Below are 22,663 nucleotides of genomic sequence, written 5' to 3' on the forward strand. Positions count from 1 at the left end.
ATAAAGTGAAAGTGTTTTTTGTGTTTGTCTAATTATGACTTTGTGTGGTGGGATAATAGCCGGGAAAGAGCTAGACATCAGTCAAGTGGCAGTTTGTGAACAAAAGTTGAACAAAACGTTGATAGTTACAGGAAGGTTAGTGCTAGATAGTCAGGTTTAGGGGGAACAATGGTGACATGTTAGCTCTTGTTACTATAAACAGGTCTTAAAATTATTATATTTTTGTTTTATGCTTTATTTTATGGTGTAAATTGAGATAACGCACGTAGGTGACACATATATTTTAAAGTTACTTGACTGAAGTGTTTAAACATATATATATATATATATATATTTTTTTTTTTTATTATTTTCTTGTTCCACTCTCAAGATGGCTACTGCATTAGCCATGGCAACAGAATCCATGTGATATCTAGGCCTTATAAGTAAAAAAAAAAAAACATTGAGCAGAACTCCCTATGTCAATATACGAAATTTAATCCAAAATACAGAGGAAATCTGTGCATCTGTAAATTAGGTGATTGACCTACACTTCTGGGTGGTGGCGTTTTAACCTTCTTCATCTGACAGAATATATAAGCCTAGATATTATTATTGTAAACTTATGATTTAATGTTTTATGTAATTTCAACAAAATTAAATGCAAAAGACACAAACATGAGTCATTTGTCACAGAAAGTTTATTTAAAATGGCCAAAAACACATTTAAGATTTCATTTTGGAGCCAAATGTGACCTAAACATCAGGAATGCCTTTGAGAAGATGTTTCCCTTTAGTACTCCTCTCCCTCCTCCTCTCCTTCTCCCTCAATGGAGTCGACCCCCACCTCTTCATAATCCTTCTCCAGAGCAGCCATGTCCTCTCTGGCCTCAGAGAACTCTCCCTCCTCCATGCCCTCTCCCACATACCAGTGCACAAAGGCCCTCTTGGCGTACATCAGGTCAAACTTGTGGTCAAGACGTGCCCAGGCCTCTGCGATAGCAGTGGTGTTACTCAGCATGCACACGGCCCTCTGCACCTTGGCCAGGTCTCCTCCAGGGACCACAGTGGGCGGCTGGTAGTTGATGCCCACCTTGAACCCAGTAGGACACCAGTCCACAAACTGGATGGTGCGCTTGGTCTTGATGGTGGCGATGGCGGCGTTCACATCTTTGGGCACAACATCTCCACGGAAAAGGAGACAGCAGGCCATGTATTTACCATGACGAGGATCACATTTCACCATCTGATTGGCTGGTTCGAAGCAGGCGTTGGTGATCTCGGCCACAGAGAGCTGCTCATGGTAGGCCTTCTCAGCGGAGATGACTGGGGCGTAGGTGGCCAGAGGGAAGTGGATACGAGGGTAGGGCACCAAGTTGGTCTGGAACTCTGTCAGATCCACATTGAGGGCTCCATCAAAGCGCAGAGAGGCTGTGATGGAGGACACGATCTGGCTGATGAGCCTGTTGAGGTTGGTGTAGGTGGGGCGTTCGATGTCCAGGTTCCTGCGGCAGATGTCGTAGATGGCTTCGTTGTCCACCATGAAGGCGCAGTCGGAGTGCTCCAGGGTGGTGTGGGTGGTCAGGATGGAGTTGTAGGGCTCCACCACAGCAGTGGAGACCTGTGGGGCGGGGTAGATGGAGAATTCCAGCTTGGACTTCTTGCCGTAGTCGACGGAGAGACGCTCCATGAGCAGTGAGGTGAAGCCGGAGCCGGTGCCCCCTCCAAAGCTGTGGAACACCAGGAAACCCTGCAGCCCTGTGCACTGGTCGGCCTGTGGACACACAATGTTTAAAAGAGGAGCTCACAGTGACACACACTCAGCCTTCACACGCCTCTCACCAGTTTACGGATCCTGTCCAGCACCAGGTCGATGATCTCTTTGCCAATGGTGTAGTGACCGCGAGCGTAGTTGTTGGCAGCATCCTCCTTTCCAGTGATCAGCTGCTCTGGGTGGAACAGCTGCCTGTATGTGCCGGTGCGCACCTCGTCTGTGCAGAGAAAATTATGCATTAGTTCAAGAGCAACCATTTGATTAAAAAAGTATAACTTGTGAGGTGTCAGATACAGGTTTTGGAGCTAAAATGGCTGTTCCAATGGTTTAATAGAAGTATACAGGAATTACAAATACAGCTTCAATAACCATAACTGAAGCTTGTGTTTTGAACTGCGTTTTACTTCAGTCTCAAGTTGTCTCAACCTTGTCTTTCATAAGAGCCTTTGATTGTTTCATTTTTTGGTTGTTTTGTCTACACACCAATGACAGTGGGCTCCAGATCCACAAACACTGCTCTGGGCACGTGTTTGCCAGCCCCAGTCTCGCTGAAGAAGGTGTTGAAGGAATCGTCTCCTCCTCCCAGAGTCTTGTCACTGGGCATCTGTCCATCCGGCTGGATCCCATGCTCCAGACAGTACAGCTCCCAGCAGGCATTTCCGATCTGCACTCCGGCCTGGCCCACGTGGATGGAGATACACTCACGCTGAGGACAAAAGAGCAAACACACATGAAGTTATGGAGGTACAGATTATATAGAACAAAAGCCTGCGAAACTGCATTCTGAAGACGTCATAGTAATTGGTTGTGACAGCTGCTCCCTCTATCGGCGGGGGGCAGTGGTGCGTCAGAGGCACCTCCCTTGGTTCTGCAGGGGAGCGGCTGCCAACCAACCCCCTCGGCGCAACCTGCCCCTCCACAAAGCAAGCACCACTGGCTTTTGTTGTGCGCTTTTTGTTATTCGCTTCTTTTAGCTTCTTTTTTGTCGCCTCCATCTTTTCTCCATCACACACGCGCACGGATGCAAATTCATTTACATGTGAATGCGCGTGCACGCAGCTAATCCAGAACATTCCGTCTGGACGTAAGCTTCAATGAAATCCCAACCGCGTGTTTCATTGCAGTGAGCACACAACACAAATGTGCTATTGTGGACATTGTTTAAATAGCCTAATGGAAACTTATGTCTTAAAAAATAAGACATTAGAAATAAATTATAATTCGTTATAATAAGATATTTCACCCATGGTGCATTTTAAATTGATAAATAAAACAGTTGTGTTGTTGTTCTACCCTATAAATAAATAAATAAATAAATAAATGATTATGCTACTGCAATCTGTGCCATCATCCTCCCCACCCATCTCGCCCCTCCCCATCCACGGACCGGCTAAGACGATCTGTAAGGTGCATCATTCTACTTATAGGTCCTACATGTGTATTTTATCGTAAAAAATGCTAAAACAGAAGCAATTGTCATTCATAAAACATGTTTTTAAACATTTTGTACGGTAGATTGATCTCCTGATGCGTTATTTCATCTTGCGTGCCGTTAGTGCCTTCATTGTTCTCATCCTCCCACAAATGCACGCACGCTTGTTTCATTTGTCTGCAATAAGTCTACGCAAGGAGGCGATATTCTTGTTTTGATCATCTAAATACGAAACTGATTGTAGAAATGCAACGATTTCTTAATGTGAGATTCGGTTTTCTCCAAATCACGGTCATCTCCAAATAAGAGTCGAGCCAGATTGGAGATTCCGACCGAAATTATGCGCAAATCTGAAAATATTCCGCTTTAAAGACGTTGAAGTACTTACCATGGTTACGGTAGAGGTTTAAGGAGAGGAGAAAACGAAGAAAAGGTTCGTGTTTTGCGTTGCGTGGTGTACCCGGCGGGGTCGAAGCAACAACTGGTGAAAGAGAAGGCGGCGCTTGCGCATTTATACGGCGGGAAACAGCGGGAGTGGAGCGTGCTACTGCTGCAGACCGCAAAGAGGCTGCACAACCAACCACCATTACGCGACGAACATCCTCCTGGTATAAGACACAGACACACCTATTTTTTATGAACACAAGGCAATACAACTCTATGGATACATATATTAACCAGAATGTGCTTCGTTGTTTCATTGTAAGATAGGCTACTCTTTTTAATGTATAACCATTAAGGAATAGCAGTCTGTCCATAAACCTGCATATCTGGTCATTTGGGTAGACATTATAGGCCAAATGTGCTCATGGGCCTCTGGGATGGGGGCAGGGAACAGTGGGGCTATTCCTGTAATAATTAAGATTTGGAATTTTACTAGGAAATAGCCAATAGGAAAATTCCTCCACAAATGTTGAATCTGATGACTCTCCCTCCCCTTTGTGTACAAAATCTTGCTTGTCTATGTGTTTCAGGATGATGAGAAATAAGGTCATTTGTCATTGCGATTTATTTAAATAAAACATTATCTTATGAATGGGAACCACACCACAAAATCTGCAGATTAACTATAAACATTTTGTCTTTCCCATATTACATTATTTTCTGATCTGTGTCATAATGTGTGAATGAAACAAAAAAGGGGTAACATTATAGCATGCCTTGAAGCTCACAATCAACTGTGTGTAATATAGGACATTAAAACACAACATATAATGCCCAATCATTGTGACCACTAGGCTCTTTTGATCATTTACTAATTTGCAAATAAATACAAAATGAATCTGCAATAGTAATATTTTGGTGCTGGTGATGATTTACCTCTGAGGTATCTTACTTGATTTTTTTTTCTCTTTCAGTCCTGGTTTAATCCTGGTCTAGTCCTGGTCCTAGTCTAGTCCTAATCTAGATGTGGTGTGTGACTGCATGCATGTCTCAGCCAGTGTAAACGTAGGCTGTGGGTTGCAAGCAGATGCAGATACAATTGAGCTGCATGTATTATTCAGGAATATAACCCTAAATCAATAGAAAATAACCCTTCTGATAATTAAGGGAGCCTAAAGGGAAGCTATGGACTATTTACAAAAAGCTAAAATCATCTTGGTGGTTTTCAAATTGTAGAATGTGAAAATGTCATATTCCCAAATGGGGGAAGAGACACTTTTCTCTATTGATTACATTGTACTTTCCAAATGGTAAATACACAAATGTTCAACCTGATCCTTTCTATTAGTAAACGAATACAAGAACTCACTGTAGAATAAAACCAAAACAAAAATCTGCATATTAATAATCTTCATTTGACCTACCTCCCAGCTGTATTAAATACTGCTAACCTATGTAAATTGGGATGTCATCTGAAACACAGCAATAGCCTACAATATTAATAGTAGTGTTGACATGATAATAACATTTCAAATTTCAATACTAAGGAATAGACTTGATACTACAAAAACACAATTTAGACAATAGAATGTGATTTTCAGAGAGAGTACTTTCTTTTCTATTTCCATGTGGCCTTAAAACTGTGTAAACCTTCAGTGGTTCCATAGTGGTCCATGGGCGTATACTAGTCTATGTGCTCTTAAACATGTTCTGATACAGCTCAAGATCATTGTAAAACTATTCAGGAAAGGTTCATTTCTGTCCTGTGAATGTGACTTTTTAGTATCAATACCTGCTCAAATGAGTCTAGTTTCGATATAGTTTTAGGATTGATTAGTATCTGATTTTCCATACTTTTTGACAACGCTAAATATCACAGGCCATTTTCATTTTGCCCCATGGGTTTAAAATGTAGTTATATTGTCTAAAAATGTTTAAATTTTTTTTAAATCAGTGCATGTCCATTGTCTTCAGTCTTTACACCTGCTACATTATAGATGATGTAAGATGGCTCCTCTCTGCTGCTGATGGCGGGAGCTGGGAAACGCCCCAAAACACCATCTTTTCTCTCTCCTCTTCTCCCTCCTCCCCTCCCTGTCTCTCTCCTCCTTCCGCTCCTACCCCCCTCTCCTTCTCTCCTCCCCCCTCTCTTCGTCCCGCCCCTTCTCTGGCCTCCGTCCTCTCTCTCCACCCACTTTCCCATATTTTGCCTCTTCCTCTCATCCTCTCTCTTCAGTCCTCCCTCCATCCCATCCTCTGCATCCTCTCCTCCTCTCTCCAGGCTCCCCTCTCTCATTTCCGTCTTTCTCTCCTCCCTCTGTAATCCTCTCCTCCCTCTCTCTTCGTGTCCCAGTTTCTCTGCAGTGATGTCATGCAGTGGGGTGATCACATGGTCTGGGCCTGTCTCCATGGGGCTTTGCTGCTGCTGCTGTCAACAAGAGGAACTGACAATTTTCGTTGGTTTTAGTTTTAGAATAACACATAAGGTTGAATCTAAATGAGCAAAATTTGATGCTAAAACTGTCAAATTAATTCAAATAAATATGGGTGTTTTCAGATATTTTGTATTATGTCCATCCATAAAAAACCTCCAGAAGGAAAATCCAGATATAGGAGGATGAGAGGGCATCTGACACAGGGATAGATGAGGATGGGAGGGCATCTGACACACAGGTATATAGAGGAGATTGGGAGGGCATCTGACACACAGAGATATTAGAGTTTGTTATCTGAAGCCTAGTAATTCACAATATGTTGGGTGAGAGAGCTACTTAAAATTGCTTTGTATTTTTATCTCTCCATGTACTTGGCAGTCATTTTTAACAATTCAAGAGTATGTCAGATGCCCTCCCACCCTCCAGTACCTCTGTGTATCAGACGCCCTCCCATCCTCCTACATCCTTGTGTCAGATGCCCTTCCGTTCTCCTACACCCCCGTGTGTCAGATGCCCTCCCATCCTCCTGTATCCCTGTAGTGTTAGACTGAGATGGGGGCAGGCCACATGTCTCTAGTTAAACGGCAGATGTTGTGGTGTGGTTGGACAAAAATAATAATACAACTTTGTCACTTAAATAAATGCTTAGGTTCAACATTTGGAAATTTTCTTTTTGAATATCTCTTTTAAAAATACCATATAATCAGGACTGGGATACTTACTCCTCCACCATGTTAGAGAGGAACATCAGCACATTCGACTGTCTCAAAGCGATCAATATTCTTATCTGTCCAGCTCTAATGCATTTACATTTTGGAGCAGGAAGTAAGTAATGGCTTAGTGCCCGGAGCCCTTTTAAAAACATCCCACGCTGCAGCTGACGGAGGAGGGGCAGGAGCAGCTGGACACTAGAGCCAAGATGGAGAATGGGAATGTGAGACGGGTGTGGCTGCCTCCATTTTATCTGCCCTGTGCATCCTTAACTGAATTCTACACCGACACAGTGACAAAGCGTACTCACCATCTGCTACTGTTTTTGCACTGTAATGGGCTGTGTTTCAGATTATTTACACAAACAAAAGGATACTATAGGCTTTAAGGGTTTCAAAATGTACTTGGGTCTCTCTCTCTCAGACATAGGAGCCAGTACTTCTGATAAATAGTATTTTTGTAAGAATTATACAGAAGTTAAATTCATAAATGTTGAACCTGACCGTGTAGGCCTACAGTATATTATATAGACTGTGTTCACACTTGGTCCTGGTTTAGACCTGGTATAGTCCTGATGTAGACTTGGTTTGGTCCTGTTCTAATCCTGGTTTAGCCCTGGTTTAGTTCTGGATTTATCCAACCACAGCAACTGGAGATTAACTATAGGCATTTGACTTGCCTCCATCTCAGTCTAACATTACAGGGATACAGGAGGATGGAAGGGCATCTGACACACAGGGATATAGGAGGATGAGAGGGCAACTGAGAGACAATGATATAGGAAAATAGAAGGACATCTGACACACAGGGATACTATAGGAGGAAGGGAGGACATCTGAAGTCATCAAAAGTTGACTTCACTAGTCTGACCAGTAATTACTTTTGTTTTATTTGCATTCTAAAACTGTATGTATAGAGTACACATTCCCATGTACACATATTTGACTATGACTATGTTATCAGGAATGAAATACCCCCTATAGTTTAAAATGACTGAAATTATTACAAAAGTTTAGGCTAATACTGCTGTGTTCCTGCTTAGACTAGACTACATCAAAATTGGGTTTAAGTCAAACTAAACCAGGACTAGACCAGGACTAAATCAGTTCCAAACAAAGTCTTCATCATTAGGATAAAACTAGGACCAAACCAAGACGATTACCTTAGTCCTATAAATATATTGCTTTAACTTAAACAGTGCAGTTCCTATAGCAGGTTGACATGGCATTTGAAATAAAAGGGTAGTTTGAACAGCGTAGCATTCTTTAGGATACTTTCTTTTCCCAAGACAACGTCTGTCAAAGGATTGTTGGTGGTAAGGGTTTTTTATTGCTCGCAGCTGAACTTTAGGGGCTCTACAAAATGCAGATGGCTGCAGATGTTTTTCATTTTTAAAAATTCACATTACATCACTGTTATTTTTAGGTTGCATATTGCGTTGTATAGCTGGATAAATACATGCTGTGTTCATTTTCACATAGACTAGATACAGAATAGTGTTGTTAAGTGTGATGCCACTGCCGGGTCCATCAGATGACTGAAAACTATGAACATGTTACAATTTCCTCTTTTTTAGCATTATCTCACAGTCAAAAGATATTGCTATAATTTAAAGCTAGCATGGTCATAATTATGGATCTAAGGTTTTAACTGACTGAAAGTTTACAAGCAGCAGGTAGTGACATATACACATTGGTAATGTTATTTTATAATAGATTATTACTACATTATTTACATATTTCATATAATTTGTAGTTAAAGATGCACTTTTGAAAGGCCTCATCTTTGATGAAATCTGGACTAAACTAGGACTAGACCAGGATTAGACCAGGACCGAACCAAGTCTACATTTTGACTATGCCAGAATAAAAGCGAGAGCAAACTAGGATGTGTGAATGTAGCCTATAAACAATCTTATTAAATATTATTGAAAATGCCATATACACATATAGGCTAAGAATACTGTCTCTTGATCTGTTCTGAGAGAGGGATCATTTTAAAGAGGCAATATGTAACTTTTCTGGAGGGCATCCACTACTTGCTTGCGTCCATGGAAATATAATTGGGTTGCCTACATGTATGTCTTTAAACTTATCTGTATTTATGCAATTACAGTTGTTTATAATGCTAAAATGCCTTAAAAAGCATGCATTGTTAGTATGAGTGTGGTTGTCTCTCCACAGATCTGACCTGTAACAAGGCCTGCTGGCACCACCTGCTTGTCTTTGTGTAGTTGATGCCATACTGTGGGACATTCCAGGCAACATAACAGCATCTCCATGGAGACAAGAATGTGGCAGAGACTCCACCAGAAAAGTTACACCATGTACTTTTAAGTATTAAAAACAACTGTACCTGTTTCTATGGTGATATTGGGGCGAAGGGCAGTTGGTGGTTAATGCTGCGTTTAAGCAGGTCATGTGACGCAGATAAAAGGCGGTTTGTGGATCAGGATCTCCATGGCAACGGCTGGGACTGGCAGAGGGGGCAGGGCGGCCGTGGCCTAAATGGCGACCAGGGCAGAGAGGGTACACACTGGCCTCCTTCAACAAGAATATAAGTGGTATTGACAGGGCCCTAGGGTAACAAAGGACAAATGCATGGAGATTTAGCTAGTTTGGACATGTTGAATTGTATGCATAGTCTTTTGACACCTTTTTTTTTTTTTCAGACTTGATCCATGTGAAGACTGGTGGTGGTCAAAATCAAATAAATACTTTTGGTGTTAAAAGTAGTATGGAAAAAACATATTCAATTAAAAGTGTTAAAACTAGAATAAAACCCCTTGAATAGGGCAAAATTGGACAGTTTTGGAACAGTCTTGATCTTTATCAGAACTAATAAGCCACTTTTTTTTTTTTTAATTATCATTGCTCATCATAATTAATTTTAATTTAATATCAAGCCAATTTTTTTTGAATTTTTTTCGTCTTGACAACTAGTCCAGACATGGAAGGAAATCATAGTATATTAGCCTAAAGCCAGAAATTATAAGTTATATACACTAAAACGGTAAATATGGCTAGTGCCTTTTAGCCACAGGTGTTAGTTCCCCATTCAATGTTGTAAAAAAAAGACTAATAATTATTATAGATAGATAGATTTATTTATTGTCATTGTATGAAATACAACGAAACTTCAGCAGAGCAGATCTGTAGCAGTAAAAATGTACAAATATACACACATCCTCACATCCATACCAATAAAAAACATTTATTGATGATAGGTATATAAGCCAAAATAGGCACAAAGAGTTATAATAATTACACATCATTTATATAAGCGTTATCAGCATGGCCACCTGCTGTGCATTTGGCATTTTTTACACAATATGGACTACGTGTTTTCATTGCAGAGGCTATATTGTGTTCATTTTATCTGTGTATAACGCGTTTATGCACTGTTGACCCATGCGCCCGTTACTTACGCCGTGACCAGGCCGATAATTACGCAGCATTTTCCTCTTCTTATGGCGCCATGCCGTTGCTGCAGTGACGGGTGGATGCCGGGTGGGGGCGGGCCTTAAGGTGGTCTGTGCCAGAAACTGAGCTCTGGCCAATCAGAAGCAAAAGTCCATTTCAAAATGAGAGAGTGACGCAGCTCTGGCCAATCAGAGCAGAGCAGCCTACGGTACCGGGGCTTTACGCGCTTATAAACCGCTGTCCATCCTCGTGTGCGCCATTATCTCTTACATCGACCCCATAACAGTCGAATTGTAAGACATCTCTTCCAGGAGCTTCAGTGACTTTGGTCCGATCTAAAGAATCAGAATGGTAAGAGATCTTTATATATTTTGTGCTTTTTGTTGGCAGAACTGCTCCATGTATCCACCTGCCTTTTACGCACGGGTTTAAGTGGATAATTTTGGAGCAGGTTGACAGAAAAGTTATAGGATTTACTTCTGGTGCATCAGATGCATCAGGTGGAGATCTTTATAGTCTCCATCACTGCCTATATATCTGGTATAACTTATAACTGTTAAAATGTATCAGATTTGCGCAGAGCTGATTGGCGCACACTGAACAACGGCGGTGGTCCTACAGATTCCATTGCGGTGGTCAGACTTCACTCAGACGCCACTGACGGTGTTGCTTTCTCAGCATCACGTCTGTCTGGTTTATGATGGAGATTTGGGCGCGCCTCGAGCTAGAGTCGTAATCCTACACGCTCACAGATGCTGCGTCAGGCAGTGCGTGTCATTAAAAATGCAGGATGATAGTAACTGAGCCCATTCAGACAAGACGACCTCTAAGACGCTCTTAAGGGCAGCAGGAAGACGAAGGACTGCGCACTGTTCAGCTGTCACCATGGAGACAAGGCAGTGCGTCACAATAAAGTTAGAAACTGTCTCAACAATAGATACAGGCTGCATTAGGTGACCTAAGGGAATGTGGAATCACAAACTGAGTGTTAATGATGTCCCATGACAATAATAAGAACATTACACTGATACCTGGTTTACCACCATAAATTAACTTTTGTGTGTTTTTCCTCCTCAGCGTGAGTGTATCTCCATCCACGTGGGCCAGGCCGGAGTGCAGATCGGGAATGCCTGCTGGGAGCTGTACTGTCTGGAGCATGGGATCCAGCCGGATGGACAGATGCCCAGTGACAAAACCATAGGAGGGGGAGACGATTCCTTCAACACCTTCTTCAGCGAGACTGGGGCTGGCAAACATGTGCCTAGAGCAGTGTTTGTGGACCTAGAGCCCACTGTCATTGGTAAATGTGCAATAAATGCAGTTTAGAGTCTATAAGGCCCAAATGTGACTCACGTTTAACTGACTGTGCTCCCCAGACGAGGTGCGCACTGGCACATACAGGCAGCTGTTCCACCCAGAGCAGCTGATCACCGGGAAGGAGGATGCTGCCAACAACTACGCTCGCGGTCACTACACCATTGGCAAGGAGATCATCGACCTGGTGCTGGACAGGATCCGTAAACTGGTGAGAGGCGTGTGAAGGCTGAGTGTATGTCACTGTGAGCTCCTCTTTAAACATTGTGTGCCCACAGGCTGACCAGTGCACAGGGCTGCAGGGTTTCCTGGTGTTCCACAGCTTTGGAGGGGGCACCGGCTCTGGCTTCACCTCTCTGCTTATGGAGCGTCTCTCCGTCGATTATGGCAAGAAGTCCAAACTGGAGTTCTCCATCTACCCCGCCCCTCAGGTCTCCACTGCTGTGGTGGAGCCCTACAACTCCATCCTGACCACCCACACCACCCTGGAGCACTCCGACTGCGCCTTCATGGTGGACAACGAAGCCATCTATGACATCTGCCGCAGGAATCTGGACATCGAACGTCCTACTTACACTAATCTGAATAGGCTTATTGGCCAAATTGTGTCCTCCATCACAGCCTCTCTGCGCTTCGATGGAGCCCTCAACGTGGATCTGACAGAGTTCCAGACCAACTTGGTGCCCTACCCTCGTATCCACTTCCCTCTGGCCACCTATGCCCCAGTCATCTCTGCTGAGAAGGCCTACCATGAGCAGCTCTCTGTGGCTGAGATCACAAATGCCTGCTTCGAACCAGCCAATCAGATGGTGAAATGTGATCCTCGTCATGGTAAATACATGGCCTGCTGTCTTCTGTATCGTGGTGATGTTGTGCCCAAAGATGTGAACGCCGCCATCGCCACCATCAAGACCAAGCGCACCATCCAGTTTGTGGACTGGTGTCCTACTGGATTCAAGGTGGGCATCAACTATCAGCCGCCCACTGTGGTCCCTGGAGGAGACCTGGCCAAGGTGCAGAGGGCCGTGTGCATGCTGAGTAACACCACTGCTATCGCAGAAGCCTGGGCACGTCTCGACCATAAGTTTGACCTGATGTACGCCAAGAGAGCCTTTGTGCACTGGTACGTGGGAGAGGGCATGGAGGAGGGAGAGTTCTCTGAGGCCAGAGAGGACATGGCTGCTCTGGAGAAGGATTATGAAGAAGTGGGGGTCGACTCCATTGAGGGAGAAGGAGAGGAGGAGGGAGAGGAGTACTAAAGGGATGAAGAAGTGCAAAATGACATTCTTTAAACATTCCAAGCTTAAATATTACTTCAGTGACATCAGATTGGTGTTTTGAGGAATCCACGCTTTAACTATCACCAATGTAATAACTAACCGCACTGCAAAACTGTCATTTTGTCACTATTCTAAATAAAGGTATATAACATCACTGGAGTCATTTTGGTCTCTCCTTAAAGAACATATTCTAGTCATTTGAAGGACAGAGGGCAGCTCACAGGGTAGCTCACAATTCACCATAAATAATTCATACTCTAACAGCCTCAAAACAGAGCCTATTAGGAGCTCTTTACAGCCCTATAGGGCCAGCAGTGTCAGGAAGTGTCCAACCCACAAGTCAGTAGCCTCTGTTAGCAGTTTATCCCCTATTATAAAATTTAGCTGACCCTGAATCCTAACCCTAATTTCAAAGGAGTGAAAAAATACAAATGATTTTATTTAATTCAAAGGGCCTATTGGGCCCTGTTTTCTTCATCCAAAACATACCTGGAGCTGTGTTTTGCTTAATTCACACAGAAAACACTCTGTTTCACCTTGTGATGACATGTGCTAATACTGGAAACTCTCCTCTGTGTTTTTAAACTACATACACCATCTTCAATGATTTCAGCTCTGGAAATGCCCATATCTATTGAACTAAAGGTAAAAGGTAGTAGTTAGCTTGAAAACTACCTATACACAACATCACAAGGTAGAACAGAGAACATTTTGAACTTTGGAAATGTAGACAAACTAATGAACCAGGATTACTCAAACATGTGAATGAAGCAAAACACATCTACAGGTATGTTTTTGATGAGGCAACAGCATTCGAACATGGCTAAAAGTGCATTGTGATAGGACCTTTACTTTTGTAAACAACAAAATCAAATACATGATGGTAGTTTATGGGAGCAATAGTTATTTACAGGTTAATATTATGCAATACATATATTACAGCTATTGGTGGATAAATAATGAATTAAACCATAATAACATGAGCACATTAACTTCATATTTGCTAAGGTAGTCCTGACTAAGACTAGTTCAAGATCTGGAGACGGGCCCCACTGCTCCTGATGTGTTTAATCCAGACACTGAAGGATGGTCAAATGCAGAGGACACACGTCCTATAGATTCAATAAAGTGTACCTTAAATATGTCTGCAATAGCATTGCACAGTAGCCTAACCAATAACTTTTCCAAAAGCAACCAAAATGTTATAATCCTGCCACTGTATAAACACATTGCATAAACCATAGCCTACATTGCAATGTAAAGTACATCTATGCTTTTTATATTGTATTGTTTTGTATATGTATATGTTTTGTATGTTATGTGTTATTTTGTCCACTAGAGGCCTACCTGAATTTGATTTAATGAGGATAAATAGATCATTTATGTGGCAAGGCGGACAAATAATTAATTCTAATCTAATTATGCTATAAGAAGTAAACCAAGATTAAACCAGATCCAAACCATGCCTAAAACAAATAATCAAACTGACTAATAGACAATCAAAATTAAACCAGGACTAAAAGATCCACTCTGGACCATACCAAAAAATGTCTAAACCAGGACTGAGCCAGGTATATCAGAAATTCCATATTATTCAAACATAAAGGGCCTCCATTATGCCATTTTCTGATCTATGATGGAAAGTAATTGTTTCCTCATCAAAAACTCCTTAACTGTGTTTTGCTTCAACAAACTGCATATTTAGGCTAAGTTTTGCCAAACTGAAAGCACTAGGTTCCACCTTGTGATACCATGTGGTAATACAGGAAGTGCTCCACTTTGTTTTTAAACCCCATACACCTTCACTGGAGTCATTTGAATAATTTCATCCCTGGAATTGCCAGTCTCTACTGAACTAAAGGTAAAGGTAAAGGTAAAAGGAGCTGTAACCGTGAAAACTACCGCTTCATGGCATCATAAAGTGGAACAGAGCGTTTTGAAAGCGTTTTTGAAGATGTAGACAGACTAATGATGCAGGGTTACTCAAACATGTGTGAATAAAACAAAACATGACTCCAGATATGTTTTTGAGAAGGTAACAACATTGTAACATGGCTAAAAGCACACAAGAGTGTTTTGTGCAATAAAGGACCTTTAATAAAAATAAATTTAGGCTGCCAGAAATAACGCAAATCAAGGGCTGTTATAGGCCGATCCTGAGCTCACCAAATTCCTTACAATAAACGTGAACACAGAAATATTCCACTTAAAATTGCGTTTTGTCACAGTCGGTTCACGGTTCACTGCAAGGTCTTCAGTAGCTGTTTTGAGCTAAATATCGTGCACAATTGTCTCATACTTGTTTTAACATATAGCTTTAACGTCGGTCTGGTCATTTTATGATTTCTTTCTTCACTAACGCTCTCAGTAATATGTTTGAGACAAAACAGGACTAATATTTTGAGTAAAACTTGGGTGTGCGTCAGTCCTTTTAGCCCGGCATCTGTGCCATCATCACCAAAGAATGACTGTTACACTTTAGACCAATAGAAAGAAAGAAAATAGTCACATGTCGGAGTTTAGCCAATCAGATTTTGCTGGTACTTTCCGCCGGGGATGAGAGCTTATAAATTGCCCCGCCTAGTGAAAAAATTCCATTGACGACTTGCACGGGACCGCTTAAAGGCCTAGCTGTGAGAGTTGCTTCAGCTTTCTCTTTCTCTCCATCACATCCTAAACTTACCAACATCCTTTGCAAACATGGTGAGTATTTGACATATTGTAATGTTTAGGCACAGTTTTCATGATAAATTATATGTTCGGCAAAGTTATCTTTTCTTTTGTCCGGTGTCATCACGTGGTACCCATGCAGCGATAAAAAGTTTAAAAAGTAACGTCTAATTAGCGTTAATTAATTTGATATTTTTTATTTATTCGTGCTTTTAATGTGGTTTAATTCGAAGTTTCAGCGTGACCTATTTTCGATGATCAAGTCACAGTCTGGAGAGAAGTTCCTCTTTTTTTTTTTTTTTTTTTTTAACATCCCCCCATTTGAATTAGAAACCTTTGAATACAACTTTATAAAATTTTAAGTTCCCAAATATACGTTATTAAAGTAATTTTGGACAATAAATGTATTTGTTTGACCGCAGTAAGAGTGTAAATTACATCTTTTGTCTTAAGTTTTTTTTCGGCGCGTAAATGACCGTTAGCTATGCGTCAAGTGACTAGTCATGATGTTCTCATCGGTGACGCACAAAGAGCCCCTTCTCAGGCGCCACTTTTAGACTGTCACTGGATCCTGCGTTAAATGCTGAGCGTGTGATTGAGGGAGCTGATAAAAAGTAAAGTGCTTTAACTTTTTTTTTTTTTTCCTCAGCGTGAGTGCATCTCTGTCCACGTGGGCCAGGCTGGAGTGCAGATCGGGAATGCCTGCTGGGAGCTGTACTGTCTGGAGCATGGGATTCAGCCAGATGGACAGATGCCCAGTGACAAGACTCTGGGAGGAGGAGACGATTCCTTCAACACCTTCTTCAGCGAGACTGGGGCTGGCAAACATGTGCCCAGAGCTGTGTTTGTGGACCTGGAGCCCACTGTCATTGGTAAATGTGCAATAAATGCAGTGTGGAGCCTGTAAGGGCCCAAATGTGACTCATGTTTAACTGATTGTGCTCCACAGACGAGGTGCGCACTGGCACATACAGGCAGCTGTTCCACCCAGAGCAGCTGATCACTGGGAAGGAGGATGCTGCCAACAACTACGCTCGCGGTCACTACACCATTGGCAAGGAGATCATCGACCTGGTGCTGGACAGGATCCGTAAACTGGTGAGAGGCGTGTGAAGGCTGAGTGTATGTCACTGTGAGCTCCTCTTTAAACATTGTGTGCCCACAGGCTGACCAGTGCACAGGGCTGCAGGGTTTCCTGGTGTTCCACAGCTTTGGAGGGGGCACCGGCTCCGGCTTCACCTCTCTGCTCATGGAGCGTCTCTCTGTTGATTATGGCAAGAAGTCCAAGCTGGAATTCTCCATCTACCCCGCCCCACAAGTCTCCACTGCTGTGGTGGAGCCCTACAACTCCATCCTGACCACCCATACCACCCTGGAGCACTCCGACTGCGCCTTCATGGTGGACAATGAGGCCATCTACGACATCTGCCGCAGGAACCTGGACATCGAACGCCCCACCTACACCAACCTCAACAGGCTCATCAGTCAGATCGTCTCCTCCATCACAGCCTCTCTGCGCTTCGACGGAGCCCTCAATGTGGATCTGACTGAGTTCCAGACCAACTTGGTGCCCTACCCTCGTATCCACTTCCCTCTGGCCACCTACGCCCCAGTCATCTCTGCTGAGAAGGCCTACCATGAGCAGCTAACTGTAGCAGAAATTACCAATGCCTGCTTTGAGCCTTCTAACCAGATGGTGAAATGTGATCCTCGTCATGGTAAATACATGGCCTGCTGTCTTCTGTATCGTGGTGATGTTGTGCCCAAAGACGTGAATGCCGCCATCGCCACCATCAAGACCAAGCGCACCATCCAGTTTGTGGACTGGTGTCCCACTGGGTTCAAGGTGGGCATCAACTACCAGCCGCCCACTGTGGTCCCTGGAGGAGACCTGGCCAAGGTGCAGAGGGCCGTGTGCATGCTGAGTAACACCACTGCTATTGCAGAGGCCTGGGCACGTCTCGACCACAAGTTTGACCTGATGTACGCCAAGAGGGCCTTTGTGCACTGGTATGTGGGAGAGGGCATGGAGGAGGGGGAGTTCTCCGAGGCCAGAGAGGACATGGCTGCTCTGGAGAAGGATTATGAAGAGGTGGGCATCGATTCTGCAGATGGAGAAGGCGACGAGGAGGGAGAGGAGTATTAGGCTCGGATGAAATCATCTTATGCATAAACCATCTTTAAGCCACACATTTTCACATTGTGAAATGTATTTTCAATAAATATGAAGCCTGAATTAAGTTCCTTCTCAAATGTCTATCAATTTATTTTATAAACCTTGACACATAAGTGGGTTATCTGGGGCAGCTGTGACTTACTAGTATGAGAATGGTACATGAGTGCACTCTAGTGGTGCAGAAGTGAATCAGTTTTAGTCCACATTCAAATTTGCTCCTTTTTTTTTTTTTTTTTTAGGGTTAGGGTTAGTGTTTTTGCCTATAACCTTGACAATTTCCTTTCCAGAGATTAACAAGTTTATTTGAGACGAGTTAGGCCAACCGTTTGTGCTGCGCTAGTATGCTTGTTCAAAACATTGTAAAGATTGCGGTTGGGCCTGTAAACATAAAAAAACATATATATATATATGTATGTTTGAGGATAAACAAAATATGCTTTTTATGCTTAGGCTTGCTATACTATTTGATTTTCTGAATGATTATATTAAGTTGGGTGCACAAATAGCTGGTGACTTTACTAAGAATAAACTAAACAAATTGCCCAAATTAATTAATTAATTAATTAATTAATTAATAGCGTGCGCAGACTTAGATATTCGTTAACTCTCTTGACACAAGTTGCCTCATTCTGAAATATGTCCTGTCACAATTTTGATTTTTGAACTTTGGACCAATGAGACAAAGGACACGTGACTTCACTAGCCAATCTGCTCCTGCGCTTTCTCTTCCCTGACGCAAACGATATAAAAACGACCTACCTCGCGCTCATCCACAGTCAATTCTTACTCGGGACGCATTGGGTTCTCTGCTGTGAGAGTTAACTTTTGCTGCTCTTTTTTTCTGTTCATACCTTTGTTTTCATCTTTATCGACTAACCATGGTGAGTATTTCTAAATGTTTGTCCAATTTTCTGCCAAGACTTTGTTAAAATCAACATTGTCCCTGACGCACGTGGTTTAAGTACTAGTCTGGACCGGTTCTTTGATTCATTCAAAGTCTTCTTTACTTTTATATCTAGGTCACAGCGGGCAGTTTTGGTCTACAAATCCTTAATTTACACAATTTTACTTCACAATGAACCAGAAAAACTCTAGGGTGACCAGATTTTCAAAATCCGAAACTGGGAGAACCCCGGTTTCTGGTGGTTGATAATAATAAAATCGTGAAACAAGTGTGTAATAATTAAGGAAAATCGTTCTACACTCGGCCCATTCATGACTAACGTGTGTCAGTATAGTAACATTTTCTTTGTTTTGGTCATTTTTAAACCGCTTTTCTGTATTTTAGCTAAACAAATGACAATGTATGTCTCTTTACTGTTGGCAGGGATTAGATTGGTCAAAAATGGGGACATCTAGGACATTTCTTGTATAAAACAGGCACAAATAACTAGTTTTGGATAAATTTGCTGGGACAGGGGACACAGGACTCAGAACTGGGACTGTCCCTGATAATATTAATCATGCGAGTGAATCTCGTGAATCGATTCCTGGTATAATTACCAGTGTTGACCCAATTAGCCATGGTCACTGCGCCTTGTGAAATTACATAGGGCCATAGACCGTATACAAACCATAGGGCACAGGCTAGATTTGCCGCCAGAATCCGTTACAACTGACTCCTCCCCCGTACAGTAGGTAAACCACACGTCTGGCTCTTTCCTTACTGATATGATGTCACCTGTTGCAGTGGTTGTCAAACTGGTATGTTTTACCGGTGGCACTTGGACGACTTTTGGTAATCAGGATCCTCTTCCATTTTAGACATTTAATTATCTAAATGTTATGTGGGCATTGGTAATTAATATCAGATTAGTGTGATTTAGATCAGCTTCATAGCCAGTTTACCCATAATGTAGCCCAGTGTTGAGCACATTCAAGTTCTGTTTTAGACCAGTTTTAACAAGAAGTTTAGGTGGTATCTGAGAAGCCAGATGAGCCATGTTTCCATATTTAACAAGGTGATGTCTGGTGTGACATGTTCAAGGGCCACTAGTCTATTGCATTGGATTAGACTCTTAACTAAATTTACTAGATCTAGACAGAAATGACTATCCAGCAACTTAAGCCCTTAATTAAAAAGGAAACAGTCACTGACCGTCACTGCTTATTTCAGAGATTATTTGAAGTTTACATAGAAAGAGTCTGTTCATATAATTGCTTGCTGTAACATGTGAGATGACTGAAGGAAATCTTTGACGATCCAATGAACTTCAATCATAACAAACTTCTTAATGATATTTTACTGTTGCCTCACCCTTTTTTTACAGATTTTTTTTTTTTTGTCAGTTTTTACTTGCGCATAGGTTCTGGCCTTACAACAAGGCATTTGCCTCCCCTATATCTCCCAAAGATTTATGCCCCATTTTCATAGGGCTTTCAATCTTCATGTACAAATCTTCAAATGGCAACCACAAAGTGTTCAAAATGAAACTACAATAAAACAAGAAGTCTATTGGGGTCAAAATCACTATAGGGGCCAATATTTGAACCTTAAATGGCAAAGCAAACAATGTTTTTTTGGGCACTTGTAACCATAAAAGGCTCTAAATTGACATGTTAAGTGTGCACCCCCAAAGCCCCCAAAACAACTCCAACTAAAAATATGTGGCACTGCTCCTGAATTGTAATAATTTTCAGTAAAATTTATTTATTTTTATTATTTTTTTGGAAAGAGTTGCATGTTGTGTAGCTTCTTGGTAATTTTGATGGCCGTTCAAGTTGTGTACTTCACTCTGACCTACGCATTTTTTTTTTTCTCCTCAGCGTGAGTGCATCTCTGTCCATGTGGGTCAGGCTGGAGTGCAGATTGGGAATGCCTGCTGGGAGCTGTACTGTCTGGAGCATGGAATCCAGCCGGATGGACAGATGCCCAGTGACAAGACTCTGGGAGGAGGAGACGATTCCTTCAACACCTTCTTCAGCGAGACTGGGGCTGGCAAACATGTGCCCAGAGCAGTGTTTGTGGACCTAGAGCCCACTGTCATTGGTGTGTATTGGAACTGCTCTACATATCTTTACAATAGACACATATGTAAGACAAGGGTGAGATTTTGAACTGCTCACAGTAAGTGATCTTAAAGGTGCACTATGGAGCTTGTCTGAAGGGCAAAGCACCACTTGTCTCCATGGTGACCAGCCTTGTGCATTGTCTATATTACAAACCATGAGCACAGGTTTTACCTGTTATTGCTGGTCTGTGACTGCATTACAGCTGAGCTTAGTTTTCCCTAAAGCTCAGTGTAACACTTAAGGCTTATTCAGCGTCTGCTCTTGAATAATTGGAATGATTTCTATTCCTCACAGATGAGGTCCGCAGTGGAACTTACCGACAGCTGTTCCACCCAGAGCAACTGATCACCGGGAAGGAGGATGCTGCCAACAACTACGCTCGTGGTCACTACACCATTGGCAAGGAGGTCATCGACCTGGTGCTGGACAGGATCCGCAAACTGGTGAGAGACGTGTGAAGGCTGAGTGTGTGTGTGTCACTGTGGGCTCCTTTTCAAACATTGTGTGTCCACAGGCCGACCAGTGCACAGGGCTCCAGGGTTTCCTGGTGTTCCACAGCTTTGGAGGGGGCACCGGCTCCGGCTTCACCTCTCTGCTCATGGAGCGTCTCTCTGTTGACTACGGCAAGAAGTCCAAGCTGGAGTTCTCCATCTACCCCGCCCCCCAGGTCTCCACTGCTGTGGTGGAGCCCTACAACTCCATCCTGACCACCCACACCACCCTGGAGCACTCCGACTGCGCCTTCATGGTGGACAACGAAGCCATCTATGACATCTGCCGCAGGAACCTGGACATTGAGCGCCCCTCCTACACCAACCTCAACAGGCTCATCAGCCAGATCGTCTCTTCTATCACAGCCTCTCTGCGCTTCGACGGAGCCCTCAACGTGGATCTGACAGAGTTCCAGACCAACTTGGTGCCCTACCCTCGTATCCACTTCCCTCTGGCCACCTACGCCCCAGTCATCTCCACTGAGAAGGCCTACCATGAGCAGCTCTCTGTGGCCGAGATCACCAACGCTTGTTTTGAACCTGCAAACCAACTGGTTAAATGTGATCCTCGTCATGGTAAATACATGGCCTGTTGTCTCCTTTTCCGTGGAGATGTCGTGCCCAAAGATGTGAACGCCGCCATCGCCACCATCAAGACCAAGCGCTCCATCCAGTTTGTGGACTGGTGTCCTACTGGGTTCAAGGTGGGCATCAACTACCAGCCGCCCACTGTGGTCCCTGGAGGAGACCTGGCCAAGGTGCAGAGGGCCGTATGCATGCTGAGTAACACCACTGCTATCGCAGAGGCCTGGGCACGTCTCGACCATAAGTTTGACCTGATGTACGCCAAGAGAGCCTTTGTGCACTGGTATGTGGGAGAGGGCATGGAGGAGGGGGAATTCTCCGAGGCCAGAGAGGACATGGCTGCTCTGGAGAAGGATTATGAAGAGGTGGGCGCAGACAGTGTGAATGACGATGAAGATGAGGAAGAATATTAGACATGCTCATTCCTGAAATCTTGAATAAAGCTCATCTGTTCATTTTCAGTCTCCTGTGTACTTTTGTTGAAACTGTTTTATATCTCTGCAGTAATTTGTGTAGACACAAGATGGCACTACAGAGCAATGCTATAAGGCTGCTTCTTTATTTTCACTTGTTGCATTGCTTTAGTACACTGCTGGTTAATGTCCTTTTTTTTAAAATTTTTTTTTTATATTAAACTGGTTCGGTGGGGCATTTAGGTAAGTAGTAGTAGACTTAAGCTTGCAGTGAGCCAGATTTTGTTTTTAAGGCCTTGATACATTTAGACTTAAAATTGAGTTGTTTTAGTATGCTTCTTCATCGATAGCTGGAGTTTCTTTCAGACATGTTTCGGAAACCCCTTATTCTTCTCACATCTTTTTGTACAGTTCTAGGGCTGAAATCATCAAAATGCAGTGGAGCACATCCTATTTTACCCCAAATCACAAGTTTTCAGGTTGCAAAAAGAGTCCAAATATGCAGGATTTGTGTGAATGAAACAACAGTTTAAAGTGCTTTCTCATGAAAATTAATCTAAAAAATATATTGTGACCTGAATTATC

The 22,663-nt window shown here is 42.8% G+C and overlaps 4 protein-coding genes across 4 annotated transcripts; 3 read left to right on the top strand and 1 right to left on the bottom strand.

Annotated features, from left to right (window-relative positions):
• Positions 1–662: 662 nt before the first annotated feature.
• LOC110153998 (tubulin alpha-1B chain-like) lies at positions 663–3,661 on the bottom strand. The gene is made up of 4 exons (XM_020917929.2): positions 3,574–3,661; positions 2,237–2,459; positions 1,822–1,970; positions 663–1,753 (listed from the first exon to the last, which is right to left on the bottom strand). Exons 1-4 carry the CDS (start codon positions 3,574–3,576, stop codon positions 773–775), a joined length of 1,356 nt encoding a protein of 451 aa, XP_020773588.1. The 5' UTR covers positions 3,577–3,661; the 3' UTR covers positions 663–772.
• A 6,687-nt stretch (positions 3,662–10,348) lies between these two features.
• tuba1a (tubulin, alpha 1a) lies at positions 10,349–12,885 on the top strand. The gene is made up of 4 exons (XM_020917945.2): positions 10,349–10,488; positions 11,215–11,437; positions 11,514–11,662; positions 11,730–12,885. The coding sequence occupies exons 1-4, from the start codon at positions 10,486–10,488 to the stop codon at positions 12,708–12,710; spliced, it is 1,356 nt and encodes a 451-aa protein (XP_020773604.1). The 5' UTR covers positions 10,349–10,485; the 3' UTR covers positions 12,711–12,885.
• Positions 12,886–15,317: 2,432 nt separating this feature from the next.
• LOC110154010 (tubulin alpha-1B chain-like) lies at positions 15,318–17,641 on the top strand. Its single transcript, XM_020917944.2, has 4 exons — positions 15,318–15,434; positions 16,051–16,273; positions 16,351–16,499; positions 16,567–17,641. The coding sequence occupies exons 1-4, from the start codon at positions 15,432–15,434 to the stop codon at positions 17,545–17,547; spliced, it is 1,356 nt and encodes a 451-aa protein (XP_020773603.1). The 5' UTR covers positions 15,318–15,431; the 3' UTR covers positions 17,548–17,641.
• Positions 17,642–18,302: 661 nt separating this feature from the next.
• On the top strand, positions 18,303–22,122 carry LOC110154012 (tubulin alpha-1C chain-like). The gene is made up of 4 exons (XM_020917947.2): positions 18,303–18,458; positions 20,344–20,566; positions 20,884–21,032; positions 21,104–22,122. Exons 1-4 carry the CDS (start codon positions 18,456–18,458, stop codon positions 22,076–22,078), a joined length of 1,350 nt encoding a protein of 449 aa, XP_020773606.2. The 5' UTR covers positions 18,303–18,455; the 3' UTR covers positions 22,079–22,122.
• The last annotated feature ends 541 nt before the right edge of the window (positions 22,123–22,663 follow it).

This window comes from Boleophthalmus pectinirostris, unplaced genomic scaffold (genome assembly GCF_026225935.1).
Source record: "Boleophthalmus pectinirostris isolate CB_2022bp ecotype Guang Dong unplaced genomic scaffold, ASM2622593v1 HiC_scaffold_8, whole genome shotgun sequence".
Taxonomy (NCBI): domain Eukaryota; kingdom Metazoa; phylum Chordata; class Actinopteri; order Gobiiformes; family Gobiidae; genus Boleophthalmus; species Boleophthalmus pectinirostris.

What these genes read in the sequence shown, in the direction of transcription:
- LOC110153998 (XM_020917929.2), bottom strand. An exon ending in TCTGGAGCCCACTGTCATTG is followed by an intron (nt 1,971 to 2,236) that starts GTGTGTAGACAA and finishes TTCTCTGCACAG; the next exon opens with ACGAGGTGCGCACCGGCACA. An exon ending in TGGACAGGATCCGTAAACTG is followed by an intron (nt 1,754 to 1,821) that starts GTGAGAGGCGTG and finishes GTGTGTCCACAG; the next exon opens with GCCGACCAGTGCACAGGGCT.
- LOC110154010 (XM_020917944.2), top strand. An exon ending in CCTGGAGCCCACTGTCATTG is followed by an intron (nt 16,274 to 16,350) that starts GTAAATGTGCAA and finishes TGTGCTCCACAG; the next exon opens with ACGAGGTGCGCACTGGCACA. An exon ending in TGGACAGGATCCGTAAACTG is followed by an intron (nt 16,500 to 16,566) that starts GTGAGAGGCGTG and finishes GTGTGCCCACAG; the next exon opens with GCTGACCAGTGCACAGGGCT.
- LOC110154012 (XM_020917947.2), top strand. An exon ending in CCTAGAGCCCACTGTCATTG is followed by an intron (nt 20,567 to 20,883) that starts GTGTGTATTGGA and finishes TATTCCTCACAG; the next exon opens with ATGAGGTCCGCAGTGGAACT. An exon ending in TGGACAGGATCCGCAAACTG is followed by an intron (nt 21,033 to 21,103) that starts GTGAGAGACGTG and finishes GTGTGTCCACAG; the next exon opens with GCCGACCAGTGCACAGGGCT.
- tuba1a (XM_020917945.2), top strand. An exon ending in CCTAGAGCCCACTGTCATTG is followed by an intron (nt 11,438 to 11,513) that starts GTAAATGTGCAA and finishes TGTGCTCCCCAG; the next exon opens with ACGAGGTGCGCACTGGCACA. An exon ending in TGGACAGGATCCGTAAACTG is followed by an intron (nt 11,663 to 11,729) that starts GTGAGAGGCGTG and finishes GTGTGCCCACAG; the next exon opens with GCTGACCAGTGCACAGGGCT.